This window comes from Corapipo altera, unplaced genomic scaffold (assembly GCF_003945725.1).
Source record: "Corapipo altera isolate COAL_440 unplaced genomic scaffold, ASM394572v1 64, whole genome shotgun sequence".
Classification (NCBI taxonomy): domain Eukaryota; kingdom Metazoa; phylum Chordata; class Aves; order Passeriformes; family Pipridae; genus Corapipo; species Corapipo altera.
The window spans coordinates 5,904,359-5,924,572 of NW_020884893.1; the positions used below are offsets into that span (position 1 = coordinate 5,904,359).

General features: G+C 42.3%; 3 protein-coding genes across 4 annotated transcripts; 1 reads left to right on the top strand and 2 right to left on the bottom strand.

The window, feature by feature from the left end:
• The first annotated feature begins 290 nt into the window (after positions 1 to 290).
• TUBB1 (tubulin beta 1 class VI) lies at positions 291 to 5,254 on the top strand. Of its 2 annotated transcripts, none has more exons than XM_027645812.1 (4): positions 291 to 1,173; positions 2,720 to 2,832; positions 2,907 to 3,103; positions 3,237 to 5,254. In XM_027645812.1, exons 1-4 carry the CDS (start codon positions 1,117 to 1,119, stop codon positions 4,307 to 4,309), a joined length of 1,440 nt encoding a protein of 479 aa, XP_027501613.1. In that variant the 5' UTR covers positions 291 to 1,116; the 3' UTR covers positions 4,310 to 5,254. The 2 variants fall into 2 exon arrangements, with proteins under 2 accessions (XP_027501613.1, XP_027501612.1); XM_027645811.1 differs by having other exon boundaries at positions 469 to 1,173; positions 2,720 to 2,828; positions 2,993 to 3,103.
• A 698-nt stretch (positions 5,255 to 5,952) lies between these two features.
• On the bottom strand, positions 5,953 to 7,154 carry ATP5F1E (ATP synthase F1 subunit epsilon). The gene is made up of 3 exons (XM_027645818.1): positions 7,048 to 7,154; positions 6,686 to 6,812; positions 5,953 to 6,089 (listed from the first exon to the last, which is right to left on the bottom strand). The coding sequence occupies exons 1-2, from the start codon at positions 7,077 to 7,079 to the stop codon at positions 6,689 to 6,691; spliced, it is 156 nt and encodes a 51-aa protein (XP_027501619.1). The 5' UTR covers positions 7,080 to 7,154; the 3' UTR covers positions 5,953 to 6,089; positions 6,686 to 6,688.
• A 7,383-nt stretch (positions 7,155 to 14,537) lies between these two features.
• PRELID3B (PRELI domain containing 3B) lies at positions 14,538 to 19,741 on the bottom strand. Its single transcript, XM_027645816.1, has 6 exons — positions 19,722 to 19,741; positions 19,349 to 19,517; positions 18,902 to 18,991; positions 18,234 to 18,304; positions 17,332 to 17,434; positions 14,538 to 16,649 (listed from the first exon to the last, which is right to left on the bottom strand). The coding sequence occupies exons 1-6, from the start codon at positions 19,724 to 19,726 to the stop codon at positions 16,530 to 16,532; spliced, it is 558 nt and encodes a 185-aa protein (XP_027501617.1). The 5' UTR covers positions 19,727 to 19,741; the 3' UTR covers positions 14,538 to 16,529.
• Positions 19,742 to 20,214: the final 473 nt, after the last annotated feature.

Sequence of the window (20,214 nt, forward strand, 5' to 3'; positions counted from 1 at the left end):
GTTTTCCTAATTATAGTTCCTTTTGCCATCCTTAAAAGGAACACTTGCAAAGCAGTGACAGTCATTTGACATGTAAAGAAACTGCTCCAAGTTCCAGCAGACAGTCCATTCTGGGGTTTCTGCTGCTCAGTGATACTGGTCCTGGTTATCAGCAGGCAACATGACTGGGTCGTGTTCTGCTCCCCCTCACATTGTTTCCTTTTGAACATTATAGTTCAGTGAACTTCAGTGGAACTGGGGGCTCACCTCTAGCATTTTCCTGGCAAGTTCTGAAGCACATCTTAGACATAAGAAAATAAGAAATATTAGAAATGCTGTATTTCTTAATGACAGAAAATTAAGAGAGAGAGCATCTATGCAAGTTAGTCACAAGTTAATTCAGATTTTGGCTGAAATTGGGGGATACTCATAATTGTTTAAGGAACAAGCATCACTGAGAGTGCAGTCTTACATTTATGTGTTACAAAGTATTTTTTGGTTCTGATCCTGTGCCCTTCCTTCATGCAGTCAGACACTGGGAATGATGACTATTAGTGAACTCAATTTTGCCTGGCAATGTGCTGAATGTTGTAGTTATAGGAAGCTACTGCTCACACTGGTTTAAATATGGGTGGTGTCCTGTATGACTCATATGATGCTAAAATTTAAATTATGTGGCAGAAGCGCATGTGCTTAATAAATTAAGATCACTCATTTTTGGCTGTAATCTCTATATATGCACATATATTTGTATATATATTGTGTATAACATCAAATAATGAAACACAAATAGAATGTGCACATAAATGCATGCATCACACTGCTGCAGAGATCTGGAATTAATTGTGAGGGGGTGCATGTTACAATATTCCTTTCCAAGGCACTCAGAAAAGCACCTGTGCTTTTTGTCCCCAGGCAGTAAACAGGCATTTTGCCTCCTTGTGAAATGCTGAGCAGCCTGAGGAGTTGGCTACTCCCCTTCTGGCTGAGTGACGGTCCCTCTGATATAAAAAGGCCCCTTGGGATGGGCTGTGCTGGGTGTAGCTGATAGTGCAGCAGAAAGAGGGCTCGTTCTGGGGACTGCAACTGGAGAACCTGTGAGAGGTTGTGGCCACCAGCAGGTCCGAGCTCCACAAAATGCGTGAAATTGTGCATCTTCAGATTGGGCAATGTGGGAACCAAATTGGAGCCAAGGTAAGGTCTCTTTTCAGTATTGCTCCTCAGTCAGTGGTAATGGGTCAAACATCATCAAACATCATCCCCAACCATGGGGACTTTTGGGAATTCAATGGCATGCTAGCAGGGAAGATGAGTATTTTGGTATGAAAGGCAAAAGACGGGCTTGCTCCTCGTGCAAAGCTTAATGTTCATCTACAATAACCATGGCACAGTGATTACAGGTGCTCCAGAGCATTCCTTCTGGGACTCATATTCCCAGGAGAACTAATCTAGTCTACAAAATACTGGGACAAGTGGTGGAGCCAGTAATTCAAGGGCTGCAAAGCTGTGATTCCAGTACTTTAGCTCAGCCATGCAGCAGCAACTGCCACATTATATTTATTAATATCATAGAATGCTTTGGGTTGGAAGGGTCCTTACAGATCATATGGGATCTTATTAATCAACAGGATGACCTGTGCTATCAGTGGCCAGTTAGTTTTTCCTGAGAGTGACACAAAGTGGCCTCCTGTGACAGGCAGAAGTAATTTGGAGCATTTTTGTGTAGTTCAAACACTCCAATGCTGTTACTCAGAGAGAAGTCACTATCACTGACTTTCTATGCTAGGAGAAAAAAAAATTCACCATTGCTTCTGCTCTGTGATGTTCATCCTTATTTATGAGTAGGAAGTAGTAAAAAAAATTATCAGGGATTGCTCTGTTGTGTTCTTCCTCCATTTCTTGCTCCCACAAATCTCACCTTGATTTCTTTTAATGGAACATGAAGCTGTGGATGGCCAGGGAATGTCATGTTAGACCCAGCTGGTTTGAATGCAGCCAGTGTGAGAGGTGAAAGGTGTTTTTTTTGTTGGCTTTGACCTGCAAACCCCTTATGTCTATTAAGACCTGTGGAAAAGAACACACCCCCCATGCACATGTTGGAAATGATGTATCTGGACACTCAAAATGAGACTGGATGCTGACCCAGCAGACCTTTCATATTAAAGTAGCCTGGTCATTACAGTGGGTGGGTGTGTCTACATGAACACTGCTGTGGCTGCTCTCCAGATAAGAGCCCCAGCACAAGACATATGAGCGTCAAGATAGGACATTTAGGACCAGCAGCTGTTCGTGGAAAGCCTTGCTCATGTAAAAATTTGCCTGTGCAGCTTTGCCATGCCACAGTCACACTTGTGCATGACAGGACTCAAAGCAACCCTCCACTATCCACCTCCTCCATGACTTTTTTTATTAAGCTCATACAAACTACTACCTCTGTTATTTACACTATTTTATGGGTTTTTTTTTTTTTTTACTATAAAGGGAACAAATTGAGGGCCTCCACCTATTAGTGCATGGGTGATAGCTAAGCAGTATACACAGCCTACTAAACTTTTCTCTTGAACTTATTTGGGGAGGAGGAGAGGAGGATCCCTGCTCTGATCTAATAAATAAATGGCAAAACATCCCCTGCTTCAGGCATAGTTCCCATTTGGAATGAGAGCAGCACGAGAGCAGCAGGAGAGTGTGCTGAAAATAAATAAAGCTTTGTTAAGTGTGTTGTACATCATTCCTTTTCCAGTTCTGGGAGGTGCTTGGTGATGAACATGGGATTGACATCGCTGGAAACTACCGTGGGGATTCACCCCTGCAGCTCGAGCGGATTAATGTGTACTTCAACGAGGCTTTCTGTGAGTGCTCAGCACTGTCAGGTGTTGGCAGAGCAATTTTTAATTAAAAACCCCTCAAAAAAACCTAAACCACTATAGGTGGGTTGGACTTTTCAGAGCAGATCACAAGGCTGTCTCTTTGACCTCTAACAGCAATCATTTGCATTCACTTTGTTTTGTTCCAGCCCATAAATTCGTGCCCCGTTCCATCCTGGTGGACCTGGAGCCTGGTACGATGGACAGTGTACGGTCCAGCAAAATAGGCCCCCTCTTCCGACCCGACAACTTTATTCATGGTATGTACATCATGCTGCCAGCAAACTAACTGGAGTCAACTGGCCCAAAATGGGCTTTGATATCCTTTTGTTGTAGCCTTTGAAAAGTCTCCTGTTAACTTTGTGGCTGTTCTTTCTGTGATTCTGTTTACAGGTAATTCAGGTGCTGGAAACAACTGGGCCAAAGGCCATTACACAGAAGGTGCTGAACTGATTGAGAACGTCATGGATGTGGTCAGGAACGAGTGTGAGAGCTGTGACTGCCTTCAGGGGTTCCAGCTGATCCATTCTCTTGGTGGTGGTACAGGTTCAGGTATGGGCACACTTCTCATCAACAAAATCAGGGAGGAATACCCCGACAGGATTATGAACACCTTCAGTGTTGTGCCTTCACCCAAAGTATCCGACACGGTCGTGGAGCCGTACAACGCCATCCTCTCCATCCACCAGCTCATAGAGAACACAGATGAAACCTTTTGCATTGACAATGAAGCTCTATATGACATATGCTTCAGAACTTTAAAGCTCACCAATCCCACCTACGGTGACCTCAACCACTTGGTGTCCCTAACGATGAGCGGCGTCACCACCTCGCTCCGCTTCCCCGGCCAGCTGAACGCGGACCTGCGGAAGCTGGCTGTTAACATGGTGCCCTTCCCTCGCCTGCACTTCTTCATGCCAGGCTTTGCCCCACTGACAGCCCGGGGGAGCCAGATGTACAGAGCCCTCACCGTGCCAGAGCTCACGCAGCAGATGTTCGACGCGCGCAACATGATGGCAGCGTGCGACCCTCGCCGCGGGCGCTACCTGACCGTGGCCTGCATCTTCAGGGGCAGGATGTCCACCAGGGAGGTGGATGAGCAGTTGCTGTCTGTGCAGACCAAGAACAGCTCCTACTTCGTGGAGTGGATCCCCAATAATGTCAAGGTGGCTGTGTGTGACATCCCCCCGCGAGGCCTGAAGATGGCAGCGACCTTCATCGGCAACAACACGGCCATCCAGGAGCTCTTCATCCGCGTCTCCGAACAGTTCTCAGCCATGTTCAGAAGGAAAGCTTTTCTCCATTGGTACACTGGGGAAGGCATGGATGAAATGGAGTTTTCTGAAGCAGAAGGCAACACCAATGACCTCGTGTCTGAGTACCAGCAGTACCAGGATGCCACTGCAGATGTGGAGGAATTCGAAGAGGTGGAAGTGGAAGCGAGCCCAGAAAAGGAAGCAGCATAAAAACAATGTCAAAACACTCTGAATAAGCCTGTTGACATTCACTAAAGACAAAGCAGTAGCCAAAAATTAGACATTTCTTCAGAACTTTTCTCTGCATCTGCCAAACAGCTCCAATTTTACAACACAGTGCTTTTGAAATTGATGGCAGCTCTGCTTTACTCTCCTAAACAACTGTTGACACTGATCGCTCCCAAAAAGGAGATGAGTTGTCTCATAACAGCCTGTCTTGTAAATGTATTCACTTCTAGTATATAATCACCAGATACTGAATGTACTATACAGCCACTGTGCCTGTGTACATATATATCAGGATTATAAGCAACAGCAAAATACGCTGTCAACTCATCACATTTATTTATTCTCAGGTAAACACAGTGTCTGTTTTGATTGTGAACTTGTAACTGTTTTAGGAACACGTGAATATCTGTAAGGTCTGGAAAGGCAGTGTCTGTTTTATTGTCACTCCACAGACTGATGTAGATCTGCAGACAAGTTCAGCAACTTGAGTTGCAGGGGGAGGGCAGAAGAAACAAGATGGGGCAAAAGACTGAATATGTACATTCTTTTTTTTTTAAAGTTCTTTTAATAGTTCTTTCACATTGCTGGCTTATATTATTGCAGAGCTTGTATTCATTATCATGGTGTGGTTTATTTCTGTTTTAAACTATACGTTGAGTTACATTAGCACACAAAGTTGTGACACTGTGTAAAAGTTTTGGTGTGGTATTTTTTTAATCCTGTGTACTAACTACTGTAAATTTTTCCCTAACATTCAGAACAACAAAAAGGATAGAATGGTTTGTAGCTTGTTAGATGTAAGTTCCAGGGCAATCACTAAATCAAAACCATATTTTGACTTCAGGAAAAAAAATTTCTTGCCACAGCCTTCTACTTAACATTGTATTTAGAATATTCTTTTAATAAAAAATATATACCATTCTGTAAGATACTTTTTATACTTGAAACATTTGATACTAAAAAAAAAAATATTCTTGCAAGGACTAACTTTGAATTACAGGAAAAAGTGGGAGCTTGTTTTATTATACTCTTGGAAGTGAAAGTTTATTGTACTCTGAACAGTAATGCTTCATGTTTGAGCTCAGTGTAAGGGAATGACCCTGAATTCCATTCTAAGCTGCAGTTCCTCCTCTGCAGTGGGACAATGTGAAGACACACAGCAGGAACATGCCAACACTTCCCCCAAACCAGATGAAAGGATAACTTTGCCCCACAGCCAAGAGCAGGTGGAGTGTCACCCTCCACCCCTACTGGGACTGGGATGTCCCTCCCTTAAAGCCAACAGTGTGCCTCTTCCATCAGACAGAGCCATCAGAGGTCCTTTTAATCACTGAAATTATATCCCTATATTCTCCATTGACAGAGATTTTAGGGAAGAAAACTTTTTTCCAAAACCAATAATTAAAATGTAGCAGGCAGAAAAGTTTTAAACAATTAAATCCCTCAGTCATTTACATACCTGAAATATCAGCATGAAACCCAACAAGAGATTTGCCTTAAGAATAAAAAGATGTTGCTACTGAATGCTAGACTGTGATAAAAACAGTCTTTTATTTTAACATAAGCGAAAAGTAAATGTCTCTGCAAAATGGAGAACTTTGTTTCAAGAGGAACAACACTTTGCACACATTCAGCCATTACATTTATTAGCATACTGATTTACATACAGAGGCAAGTTTTACAGTTGATGTGACATCAGGCTGCAGAGTCTTGAGCTTTCCTACAGCTTTGCAGTTTGCTGTTATTCACCACAGATCAGTTCCTACGAGAGTATATATAAAGTTATTTGAGTTATTTGAATCAAGAATATGTATAAGGTACACCTGAAACAAAAGGTAATGATATTTAATTTCAGATCAGGAACAGAAGCTATTCTATTCAGAACAGAAGACACTTCAGCTGCTTGTGATTTATGCAATGCCATGAATAAAGATACAAATAGCATCTGTCTTTCACCAACAGCAGATAACTCTTACAAGCCAGCAGGGGAAACAGCAGTTCAGAGAGCTGAGGAAATATGAAAGTTGAACATCACTACAGACCAGTGCACATCACTATGGAAACCTGCGGGCATCACTACAGAGTCCCAGCTGCTCTGTGTGAGCCCATAAAAAGCCTGACCAAACCCCCAAAAGCAGGGCTTGCTGGACAGGACACCTCACTCCACTGCACTAATGCGATTAAGCCACTCCACACGTAATCAGGACACTGACAGCCCCAACCCCCTCAGTTCCGTGCCTGAAGGTCGGAGCTGATTCTCCTCAAACAGCGGGGACTAATGCACTCAGCAGTGACAGACCATCACTGTCTCGCACTACAAAGCTCCAACCACGCACCCGGCCCGTCCCACCCACTCACATTTCACTCCTTTTTGGGCTTCACCGTTTTCACCGTGGCCACCGCCGCCCTCTCCGCCTCCGCTTTGTACTGCGGCTTCATGGCGGCCCGCACGACCTGGGCGCAGATCTGCGAGTACCGGATGTAACTGGGGATAAGGGGACAGAGCGGGGTCAGACCAGAGCCCACCTTCCCCCCGGCCCCAAACCCGCATCCCCCCGGCCCCAAAGCCGCCTTTCCCCTGGCCCCAAACCCCCTTTTCCCCGCGCAGCGGCACCGCTGTGACCGCGCCAGCCCTCCCTGCCCAGCGCTGACAGCTCTCCCCGGCAGCCCCTCGTCCCCACAGCCGCGGCGTCGTCGCGGCGCTGTCGCGACAGCGGTACCTGAGCCCGGCCTGTCGCCAATACGCCACCATGGCTGCGGCTCCTCTGGGCAAGGTCAGCGCGCGCCGCCGGGACGGGCCCGCCGGCCAATCAGCGCGAGGGGACCGCCCCCGCGCCCCTCCATTGGCCAATCAGAGGGCCCATCCGCGGCTCTCGAATCCCGCCCTTTCCGCCCGGGGCGCCCCGCCCCTTCCCCTCGGGCCGGGCGGCCCCGCGGCCCTGAGGGGGATGGGGTATGGCCGTGGGGGTGTCGCCCTCCAGTCTCACAGTTCAGCCCGGTAAAGCTGCCTGGGAAAGGCGTGTGGCCATCCCGGTTTGGGAAGGTCTCGGCTTCGCCTCCAGGTGTGGCTTCGCTGTCCAAAATCACGGGAGTGAATATGTGGGGTTCCGTGGTTCAGGGACGGTAATTCGCCAGAAACACAGCACATGTCAATTAACTAAAGGACAGAAATTAAAGCCCAAGTCTTCTGTGAGGCAAATGGCTAGTTATCCAGCGCTTATGTTAGTTACGCATTAACTCGTTGCTCAGCAGTCCCGTTGAAATCTAAGAATCCAAGCAAGTGGTTAAAGGGATGTTTTGTGCAGTTTAAATCAGTTGTCATTGTCCCTTTGTGCCATTTCTAGATGAAACGCTAAAAGAAAACCATTTACAGGCATGTGGAGCCAATGTTGAATTTTTTTTTTTTTTAGGCAGACTGGCTTCAATTTGGAGGATTTTTTACTCCTTTGGACATGGTGCCTTGCCGTGGGGTTCCTCTGGATGTAAGACTCTGCAAACAGCTGAAATCGTATCCAGTCATTTGCTCTAAACAAATCTGTAAAAGATGACATAGCAAACTAGAAGCTATTGTCAGCTGTTGACACAATGGAAAAATAGACAGTTTTCCATATATAATAAGCAAAATGTTATTACAAGACTCTAATGACATTTGATAAGGATCAGTTTGGTCCTAACCTAAATTTAAATAATTAAGGTTCATTTAAATAATTAAGGACTTAAGAAGATTATATATTGGGTTTTTAATAAATCCTTGCACTTTTGCATGCCTCTTCTCTTGCTTCCTTCAGTCCAGAGACAAACCATTTTTAAAGCACAGGATAACTTTCAACTTTATTAAGAGATCTCATTTAGTCCAGAACCATTGCAATAAACAAACCACACATGGCCAGGACAGAGTTACCAGAACAAAAAGAACAACTCTTCAACCAAAATATCTTCCAGTCTTTCTGCAGGACAGTAAGATCTGGACCAATAACCTGTGATTTTTGGGTTTTTATAAACTGCTAAACATACCTGCTCCTGCTGAATTTGGAGTTAATTTCTTAAATTCATGTCTTACAAGTGTTTGTACTTAATTTTAAAGAAACAACTAGCATAGGAGGCGGAAAATAATTTTTATTTAGTGCTCTTATTTCCTTTTTTATTTTTGTATGAGTCATAATTATCTAAATTTTGAGACAGACACGGCATATTGGAACAAAGTTTTCCAACCTGCAAAAATTAAATCAGTGAGAAAATACTTGCTATGACAAATATGTTTCTGCCCTTTTAGCCCAGAAAGGTGCCAGTGTTATGATATTTGATTTCTAAACCCCAACTACAGCAGTGACAACAAAAAGATACAAGACAGCACCAAAGGGAAGCCACTCTCTGCTACCTAAGCAGCACACTGGATGCAAGACAGGTCACTGCAGTACTTACATATATTGATAAAGGGGATGTTACATATAAATGCTGCTTTAATGGCAACATCTGATGATTTGATAGGTAAAATAATTAGCAGTAAGATTATTTCAAGCCTCATGGGCACCCCAGGCCAAAATAGCAGTGTTGGACATTTTTCTTCCAGCTCCGTGTCCCTCTATTCCCGCCCCACACCTTCTCTGAGTCCTCTCCCTACCTCCTGTCTCTCACCTGCTTTTTTCTCCACAATTATCTTCTCTCTCTGTGCCTCTCTGTGAAATGCCTCCACCTGCAATTCTGTGAAATTAACTCAGATTTAAATCCATAATGGAGATATGCAATTATTTGCACATTCAGCTCTATTTACTGTTTGTTGGTCCTGACAGATAAAAATTCGGCATGAATTGAAAAAGTTTAACATTTGGGAGGGGTACCAGCCATGCTGAGGCAGCCTGGAAATCAGATCAGGGACAGAAACTGTCCTCTACAAAAAAAAATCCAGAATATATATTGGTGTTTATGCAGCTGTTACAAGGCACCGTTATATAGATCTGTACGACCTGTTTCCATGCCCAGTTCTGTTCAGATGCCAGGAGATGTTTGGAAAGCCCTTAAATTTCCTCAGATAGGAATTTTCAGAGAGAGAACTTAGGAGAGAGCACATAAAGGAGGAGGGTTCAGAAGGACAGAGAGAGGTTGCAGGGAGAGGGGATGTGTTAGGGGGGTTAGATGCAGAGATCAAGGGAAGCTGAAGCGTTGCGATTAGCAACATCCAGGAATGTGAGCGTGGATAGGTCTGGGGGAACTAAGGGTGTGAGATTAGACATGTCCATAGAAACTGGGGAAGTGAGGGAAGAAGCATCCTGAAAGGTGAGATTGGAGACATCCAGAAAGGGTGTAGAGATGAGATTGGAAACATCCTGAGAGGTGGATGAGGACAATTCAGAGGAGCGCTGAAACAGGAAATAGTTAAAATCGGTGAGGTCTAGTGACTCTGAGGAGGTTGAGGAGCTGTTCTCTGAGATGCCTGGTGAGGATGGAGGGATTGTACAGGAAAAGTTTAAGGAAGCTGAGGAGGTGTGACTGGAAACATCCGTGGAGGACGAAGACGTATGAGTGGAGAGGTCTAGAGAGAGTGAAGTAGTAGGACTGGAGAAATCTGTGGTGACACTTGAGAGATCTAAGGAGATGGAAGAACTGTCACCAGATTGATCCAGAGAGCCTGATGAAGTGAGACTTGATAGGTCCAGTGAAATGGAAGAGGAGAAACTGGAGCGCTCCCAGGAATCTGAAGAGGTGAGACTGGAGAGCTCTAAGGAGATTGAAGAGGAGATACTGGAGAAATCTGAGGAGGCTGAAGATGGGAGACTTGAAAGGTCCAGAGACGATGAAGTGAGACTGGAGAACTCAACAGAGGATGAAGAGCTCAGACTGGATAAATCCAAAGAATCTGAAAAGGGGATTTTAAAGAGTTCCCAGGAGGCTGAAGTCTTGACACTGAAGGGGTCCAGGGAGGCCAAAAAGGTGAGACCAAGTAGGTCCAGGTATGTTGAAGAGATGACACTGAAAAGCCAAGGAACATGACTGCTGTTAAATCAGGAGTATTTTAAACTTAAGGTCTCTATTAACACACCAAAACAAAACAAAGAGACAGCATGACCCCAAATGATTTTAATTTGAAAATAAAGATTTAAACTGTGTGCTTAGTTAGGTCTCTTAGTGGTTTCTCCTTTGGTGCAGAAAAGCTCCAGTAATAAGAGCTCACAGACTTACTGAGAGCATTGCTCCTTCCCAGGGAACCAGGGCAGGAGCAAATGTTCTTCTTCAACCAGATTTTAGCATCTTTGACAGCCTGACAAAGAATACCCTCCTGTCAAATGCCATCTCCCTGTCCTGAAGGTCTGGAATAAAATAATAGTTATGTAATAGAATGGAAATTAAAACACTTTAGCTTTTCTTTTCTGAATACCACAGGATACTCAGATCTGAGACTGCTTACTGGCTGTGGAGAGAGATTTTAAACAAATACACAGTTATAAAGGGCAGCAAGTCAAGCTGGGCCTCTGACTATAAAGATATGAGAGATTATTTCCTTTTGATTCATAACATCAACTAAAAAATATGGATATTCCTGATGATTGTAAAGAAACTGGCAAAGAAAACGGTATTTTTCTGCACAGCATGTGCAGGATTGTTTTTGGAAGCCAGCAGTATGCTAAACTGATTCTGTGTCCAAGAGGCACACATTTATAGGTCTACTTATTTTTCAGATAAAAAGAGGTCTTATTTTGTTACTTTGATTTTATGAAAATAAATCTGGACATAAAACCGGTGCAATAACAGTAATTTTTGATTTGTTTAACAAAAATATCCTAAAGAGAAACTGTGATGGAAGGCAGACATATGATTAAAAAGGGAACAGCTTATATTTCAGTTCATAAAGGTGCATCTAATTATAGTATGAGTAGGTCAAGAGGCTGATCCACAGCTGCTTTCTCTCATCTCCAGACTGTGCTGCAAAGCGGAGCTGAAACCCGCTGGTGTCTCTGTGTCTCTGTGGGCACAGGAGAGCACAGGAAGTTTCTCAGTCATCACAGTCGTATTTTATGGCCCAACAAAGTGGTCCCTCAGAAAGCTGCAGCTCCTCAGGTGAACACAGCCCAGCCCTGCCCCTGTTATTACACAAGCAGTGTCCAGATGCGTGGGTAATGGATTTAACATAATCACCACGGCTGCACTCCCACCGAGGTCACCTCTTAACTGGAGCAGGTGTCTGCTGAACAGGGGCTGAAGTTGAACCCTGTCTTACTATGCAAACATTAAAATTACCAAACTTAAAAAAAAAAATAAAAACGCAGCTTAGGTACCAAAGATGAGACCCCCAAAAAGTTCTTGAGTACATTTAATATTTATTGGTAATGCTTCTGTAATTTTACAGCTCCTGCAAAAACGTTGCAATTCTTTCAAGAGTACGATGTTTATAGATCAAAAAGCAAACCAAATGAATTTTTCTAAACATGCATAGCTTATGATGAAATCACAAGTTTGCTTGCTGCCCTGTATTCTCAATAAAACATAAAAATAATTAAGCCCTTAAAAATTCCTTGCTATCTAAAAACACTACAATTTTGTGACTATCTTTAATCTCAGAAGTTTCTCAAGTGCATTTTATAGGGGAGAACAAATATTTAAACAAAAGGCAAATTACAACACAACAAAAAGCCGGTGTCTGACAGACTATAAATTCCATAATCTCTTCACTGTGTTCCCTCTGTCTTCATTGAAAATGATGCAGTTATTGCACTTTTTCCTATGAAACAACACTGTGAAGAAACATGGAATTATGGTCACCATTGTATAAAATGTACAGGTCAGTAATAACGTTTCCTACCTTGGGTAGCTGTAGGTTTATCTCCTTTCTCTGCCTGGGTAAGCCATACTGGGCTGTGCTGGTAAAGCTCTGCTGTTCTCTCTGCTGATGACCCTAATCTGTTCCACAGCCACTGGAATTCATGCCATGCTGATGACAATGCGGGTCATCTGGTAAATCTCCTGGCCAAGCACAGCACTCTGCACAGAGCATCAGCAGAAAACACACCCTAAAATCAGCTCTAATCTTAAGGTAAAGTTGCAGTTCTGTGCTGTTTCCTACTACGGGACAATATTTTGGAGGTTAGTTGATGAAGCAGATGAAGATATTATTTTTTAACTTTTGGACACCTGGATTCAAAGCAAAAGTAATTTTGCAGTGTCATCCAAGTTCTCAGCTGTCCATTCTACAAAATCTGGCATAAATAGCCTGTGGAGGGACCCAGGATCTGCAGAGCAGAATTCAGGTACACTCAAGTTTTAAGAATCTTGTCCATTACTTCCTCTTTTAATGTGTTTATTGACTTGTGTTGGCTATGCTACTTTTTAAATGTGGTTATGACAGAATAGCATGATAACATAAGACATTTTGTCCACAGTTGATGCTACCATTGAATAAAAGTTTAAAAAACACCCAGGTGACATTAACTGTCCCCCAAAAAACTGTTGACAAGAACTCACTCAAATATTGCTACTTGCCATATTAGAAAACAAACTTCTTAGCAAGGCATCTACAAATTGAACAGGCTCTAGGCACATCAAAGTTCACAGCAAGGGCAATTGTTTCATTTAATTTGGTGTTAAAAGGATGGGGTATATGATTAGGAAAATACCACATATGTTGGTAATTTCATTATATTCTAGGTGATATATTCAGCTGGACTATATGTATATTCTCTAGCTGATACTATTTTTTTCGTTCATTGTTTTTAAACTTTTTGATTAAAGGACTGTCAGACTGTTCTGGAGAAAATGTGTAAAAGCCATTGTGTGCTGAACTTTTTGTAATATACATGTCTGAGAAGGAAGACTTTAACTTAACAATGGTACTGTTACAGAGCTATAATTTTTACTGTTAAAATAACATCAAATACTCTCTCTAGTAGATGCAATATGAAATTATTGCAATACACATTGCAGAGGCAATATAATTTCAGCCCACCCAATAGCTTCCTACATTTCTCCTCTTTCAGCACCTCACCGTGCTTGCTGGTGGCTGCACAAAGACTGTATCACTTCTCATGGTCACGTTTTTTTGGCTCAACAAGTTGACTTGGGTCAACAAAGGCTGTGAAGACCAAAGGAAGAAGTAGGACAGCACAGCCAGGCAAGAGGGATGGCAAACACAGCATTGTCTCCTTTTATGAAGGTAAGCAATTAGCTCGGTTGTAACACGTAAACTTACTTTTAGAATAATTTAGTTCTAGAGCAACAAATAAAGCAAAGCTGTCAAATTATTGAAGAAAGAAAATAACAGGTCCTGTGCAAGTAAAAGAAAAACCTTCACCTTCAGAAAGGGAAGGATTCTGAAGTGACTCAGTGCTTCCACACAAGGGCTCTTTATCAGCACTCTTCAATTCTTCCATAACCGTGAACCTCCACAGACTGCTGACCTTCCCTTTGAACCGACCAGCTGTCAGGGTCAGCAGCTTGAAAAGGCTGCAGTTACCAGAAAATGGGTGCTTAGGTTTACTTAGCATTTATTGACATTTATTGGAAACGTGCTAGACTGCACAGTTTAACTGCAAGTAGAGACCACAACAGACACATCAGCAACGTTGTAGGAAATGGTGGTTCAAGTTTTTTCTGCTTTTTTCCAAAGCAAACAACTTTACATTTACAGTTAACTGCTGTGTGACTAAACAGGTGCTGACACCCATTGGTTAGGAGGGATTGATCAGAGACCACACCACTGATTTATTTACCCCATATTCCTCCACCTCTGCCCTTTCTGCTCCTTGTGTTCCTTCCCCTTTCCCCCCTCCACTTCTTTCCTCCTGATCCTTCAGTTTTGTCCCTCCAGCTGTAGATCCTTTCTTACCCCCCACCTCCTCCATTCCTTCCAACCCCAGAACCCACAGGTTCCCTGCACTGCCTTAGGTCACTCCCACTGGTGGACTCATCCATAGCATTCCCCATTCCTCACAGGGAATTTGAATACAGATCTCAGTCCAAGGAGAGTGAAAATCTTTCCACAGGATGGAAATCTTTCCACAGATTTTCCACAGCAAACTGTGAAATGTGGTCACCAGTTAATGTGTCAGATTTGCAGAAAAGCAGAGTTATTAAGAAGTAAAAAATGTGCAGCTGTGAATGTGCATTTCAGGATATGCATTTCAATAAAAGAAGCCACTCACTCCAGAGTATTTCTTCACCTTCACCCCACTTATTTCAGATTACTCACCTCGTAATTATAAAACCCAAATAGACCAGAAAGTTTCAGGAACTAGTCAGAATTCAAATAAAATTTTATTTAAAAAGCGCCACATACAGAAAGCCATACTCTGACAGAATGAGAATGCAGGCACATAAATAAAATAGAAGAAAGAAAATTATTATCATTTAAGAAGTTGTTGAATGCCTGCAAAAAATTAAACATTTAAGTTTTTTTTCAGTGCAGGGCCAAAGTGAGTTCATACTATGCAGCCCTTAGTGCAGAAAAATTTGGAAAAGAAAAAACTTTTAAAATATCAGCTGATGGTAATGGCTAACCAAACATGTAAAATGAGTTTCAAGCAAAGCATTTTTATCAGAAATGATGGTACAGTTTTGCAGAAGTTTCACATATACTTTAAAAATTGAAATGCTATTTCAGTTGTAATAATCTCCTGTAAAAGCATGGCAAACCTCAATGACTTTAATTTAGTAAGGTAGTCTCAATTTCATTTTAGAAAAATATTTAGAATAGTTAAATTTTTAAAAGTTATATATCTATATACCTGTTTTCTTCCCCCAACACAAACCTTACAGAAGAATGTGTTCTCGTGTGATTACCACTGAAAATAACCTGGTTCTCTACACAGCAGACACTACTCAATAGGCAATCTGATATAACAGAAATGGCATGCAAAATAAAATATGCTGGGACAGGTGACATTACACTTCTTAAAGGCTAAGAGGGAGTCTTGAAATCACTTGTAAGATTAGAATCGAATTTCCAGGAAAAGCCTCTGGCACCAAAATACCACCATCAGCTAATTCAGGGCTGTGCCTTTGCATTTTTCTGTCACACTGAAGGAGCCTCACGGGACAGAGCCCCTCCTGAGGTCACCACACTACCAGCACACTGGCACACGATGTAAGGAAGGATGGCAAGGTCTGACCTTTAAGTTCCTGCAGCAAATGACTGGTGACAGTACCAAGAACATACAGCGAGTACCAAGAACTGTAGAAGACTAAATGAAACCCTTGAGAACACAAAGAGCCTTGTGCTGTGAGCAAATTAATCTGGAACTCAGAACACTGTTTAAATTAAAGGACAACACAATATTCAATTGATGTAGCACGTTATCTTTGGAGTGTGATCAGATTAATATGTATACTGTTAAATATTACTTCCTTTTATGTTTAGGTACTCTTTAGCTAAATTCACAAGGGGGTTTTTGTCTTTAATTGGTTCTTTGAAGTGAACACCTACTATTGTAGCAGCTTGCAGGATTTTCAGGCTCTATGCTTATTGTACCCCTTTATATAATAAGTTTTTAGAAATGGAGATACTTATAGAAGTTAAAGATAAAATTTTATTTTAAGGTACTGCATGCCCAGCTCATTACTGTTGCATTCAGGAACAGAAGGTAGGTCTTGGTAGGTAAGAGACAATTTGATGTTTTACCTACACTGACTGAAAAATAATTTGAGTACCATATTAGTTCACCTCATTAAACAAGTTAAAAAGCTTATCAAAAATATTTTGTACATTCTTTTGTATTTCAAGCATCAAGTAATAAGCTTTCTGTTAAACTGAGTTGTGTCACACAACTGTCAAAAATCAACAAACAGAACAATGCTGGAACAACCATTCTGCTTAATTTTGGGCTTGGTCCCAAAAGAGGTAGTCCAGAAGTCACATACAAAATAAAAGTTCCACAGAAATTAGCCTAACATGCCAGTGTCCTCCACCATGTGCAGCCTCATCACTAAGTGAGGCTATTTTGTATCTGCAGACATTCTAAGTTAGTGTTCATGTAAATACAGGAACTAAACTTGAAAATTATCTCTTCATCTGTAACCGAAATTCAGTCCAGCTGACCCAATATATTAAATAGCCTTTGAACCTCAGCCTTAGTAAGAATTCAGATTTTCTCCAAATTAAATTTGCAACGTGCCTAATACACAGGTATGCCTTTAAATAACAAAGGATACATGTATTTAGGCTTGGAGAGAAGCTGCAGATCGTTAAGCCTCGTTAGTGATGCAGGTATAAGTACTATCATTTCTCTACAAACGCTGCTGCTGCCATCGAGTTCCTCATGGTTCCTCTTGCTGAAGCTGCAAACTCTTCAATTTCAGCATTCAGTCTTTTAATTACCCATTCCAATGCTTCCCGGCCCTGCAGTTAAAGAAAAGTTTAGCAGTGGATAAATCTTAGTAAAGAAGTAAATTGGTTAGGTCCTGTCTTACTGGAAATGACAAAAGAAAAGGTACAGAAATACATGCCTCTGGTATTTTTTATTTCAATAACTGGAGTACTGCAGGAACATGTTCTGCCTTACATTTCATGAAAACAATCTCTTAGGTCAACAGTGCTCACATTATGATCCACAAAAGCCCTTTTATCCAGGTTGTTTTATTGTTCTTGAGGCTGAACTCAAGACACCTTTGGATTCCTAGAGGACAGACTCTCAATTAAAACAACATGTCATTACTCCCACAGAACTACTTCAGATCTGTCTGGATGTACATCCTTTTTCAACAGCAAAAACTAATAGATGGCATCAAGAGGGCAGCATAAGAATGACAGTGCCAGACTGTCAAGTGAGTGCAGATGTTTTCTCTGGTGAGGATTCAGAGACCTTTGACAAAAATAATTTATTATCTTCTTTCACAAGAGGAAAAAGAGGAAGAAGTTCACCACACTGAGCATTCAGTCAGCATTTACTCTGCAGTAAAGGCAGTAGAACTATGTGGCCCTTTCCTAAGACTGCTGACAAAGCCAAAAAGTAAAACAGAGGCTTTTATTCCCTTTGACATTCAGCCAGTGTTAACACACTTTACACAAAAATCATACTCACTTTTTTAGCATTAGAAGAAATTGTGTTTGCCATCAGCCCTTCTAGGTAACTGCTGAGACTGACACCTTTGACAGATATTATTGCTTCTTGTGTCAGAATGGTTCTGAAACAGAGAGCAGGAAACTGAATTATTCTGAGTAGTTTAAAAAAGAATGCACTGCTGAAAGCAATTCACTCCTCCCCAAAAAATGCATTTCCTCACCAGCCTGGTTGTGTAACACAGAACTGGTTTATGCTTCTACTCATAAAATAAAAGCCAAGAGTGCCCATCAAGTCCAAATGTTCCTTTGTGGCACTCAGCCATTTCCATCTTTAGCAGCAGGACATTAAGAGTGGAAACACAAGATCTGAATACCAGGAAAGGAGTATTAAAAAACATTCCCTTCAACAACAGGGATTTAACATTTCTGACAGTCATGAGAGAAAAAAACTCCTATGTCAGAATCCCTAGAATGATCCTTCTGAGTTATCACTGCTTCCAGCAGTACAGACTCAGTAAACTCTAAATTTGCCTTAAAAAATCCCAACCAATCACCAAAACACAAACCTCCAAAATTAATGACTAAAGGCAGATAAATGTGCATTCTAGTGCAGAGTCTCTGCTCAGGCTGACGGAGAGATCAGAAACAGGGGCTGGAAACTGCAGATGTACAAACTCAGTTCCAGACAGGACACCCCCTGAACAGCTGAACTGGGCTCCTTTACAGCATGACCCGAAGTGTCCCAGTGGTGCTCTGCAGAAGCAGTGTCACTGGAGGAAATGACAGTCCATTTAATCCTTTTTTAAAGTTACCATAACAGAGGCCATGTAAACCTCAACTTCTGTTCAAGGGAAACCATGGAAATTTTCAAAGCAAAGTCTGTACTACTTCAGAGCAATCTTAGAGCAGAGAGGTACTTACTTGTGTGGCTCATGAGGGTGTGGTTTGTAAACAAGCCTCTCATCTACTGACACGAGGTTTGTAAATGAAATCTGTAGATAAGATTAGACAAGATTACCCCTTGATACAATTATTAAAGGGATTAAGCAAATAAAACTGCAGTTTCAAAACTAATGCTTATATTGCATTTAAACATTACACTTTTCCTCCAAGTATAGGGTTGTAGAACAAGACAGAGAAATCTCCAAGTTCAGCATTTGCTGATCTATTTCTCTTAATTTTTTTGGATCGTTTACTAGCTACCACATTTATAAGAACATTTCCACAGTGGGATCAGACAGATGGAGTAGTCCAGAGGGCAAAGTGTTACACAATTAGGAAACAGTCACAGTGTACCCACACCAAGTGGCTTTAAAAAAGTTCTTTTTAATACCACCCCCACCCCCAAAACTCCTCCTGTCCTGCTCATCAGTATGTTCAGATGCTTCAGTCCTGACAAACTCCAAAAGCCTAGAAGCTCCTTCCTGAAAAACAGAACTGGTCACCTATAACCACATTACTGAAACCTTTCACTTGTATTATTCTAATGCAATTTTCAAGTTATTTTTAAGATGACTTTCCTTTTCAAATGCACAAGGTGCTGTTAATGCCCTGCAATCCATTGCAGTTGCACAAACACAGCTACTTACATTACAGGACTTAAGCTCCATTGTTTTTTTCACAGGGTCAACAACTGAGTGCTCCTGAACATATGTCCTTGTTCTGCAGGTGCCAATGAGCTGGAGGACAGGCAAACATAGATGGGATTAATTATGCAATTTTTCCTGCCTTTAAATGTGTAAGTAGTGATAATTGCATTGAACAGACACCAAGACAACAGAATTAGGGTTTAACTCAAAAGAAAACTCTTGAGTTGAGGTAGATTAATCCTCCCAGTGGAAGCAATCTTAGATCCAGGCAATCTCTGGCTATTGGGAAGTCACTATATGTACTGCTGTTGAGCCTTCCTGATATATTAATGCTTGTATTTTTAAACCATGAAAGTTATGAAATGATACACGTCTATTACAACACCTGGCTCACGAGCTTCCCTTCCCTGCAGGGATCCCTTTCTGGCTCTGTGACGAAATACTCACCGATTTCACAATGGAGGGAATTCCCCACTCTGTGCTCAGGAGCCTGTGGCTGTGCAGCTTCCCACTGGGATCCACGTGTCTGTCCAGGACATCGACTCCAACCACGCTGGGGTTCATGGGATTTGGATATTTCCTCATGGCAGCTGTGGTCACAGTTTCCCAGGGGTGGCTGACAAAACAGAAGCAGGACACAAACCTGTACACCTTCAGTTTTAACAGGGTTTCTATTACAACTGAATGACACATATCACTTGATTTATGTTTTTAAAGCAGTTCCATTTCCGCTTCTCAACTCTACACATATCCTTCCTACAGAAACACCTCTGTTTCATGGACTGGACAGTGCCACATGCAAGTCAGACATACAACACACCTCATTAATCTGGTGTCATATTACATTATAACTTGATAAGAACGTTTCCTTGTGACATAATGTTAAAGACTGTGCTTCATCCAGATTTCAGTAATACTAGATTGATTTATTAAGTTGTTACTCTCCTCTAACGAGTATTTCCCTCGGATTATTTTTAACACAGGTCTTTTGGAGCACTTGAGCCCCGACACCATGAAGGGCCTCAGCGTGCTTCGCTCAGCGCTGCCCCTTGAAGGCGAGGGCAGCACTACAGCCCTGAGCAGCGCCGGCACAGCGGGTGGGTCCGTGCACACGTCCACAGCGCACAGGTACAGCCCCGCACAGGTACAGCCCCGCACAGGTACAGCCGCGCACAGGTACAGCCCTGCACAGGTACAGCCCCGCACAGGTACAGCCCCGCACAGGTACAGCCCCGCACAGGTACAGCCGCGCACAGGTACAGCCCTGCACAGGTACAGCCCCGCACAGGTACAGCCCCGCACAGGTACAGCCC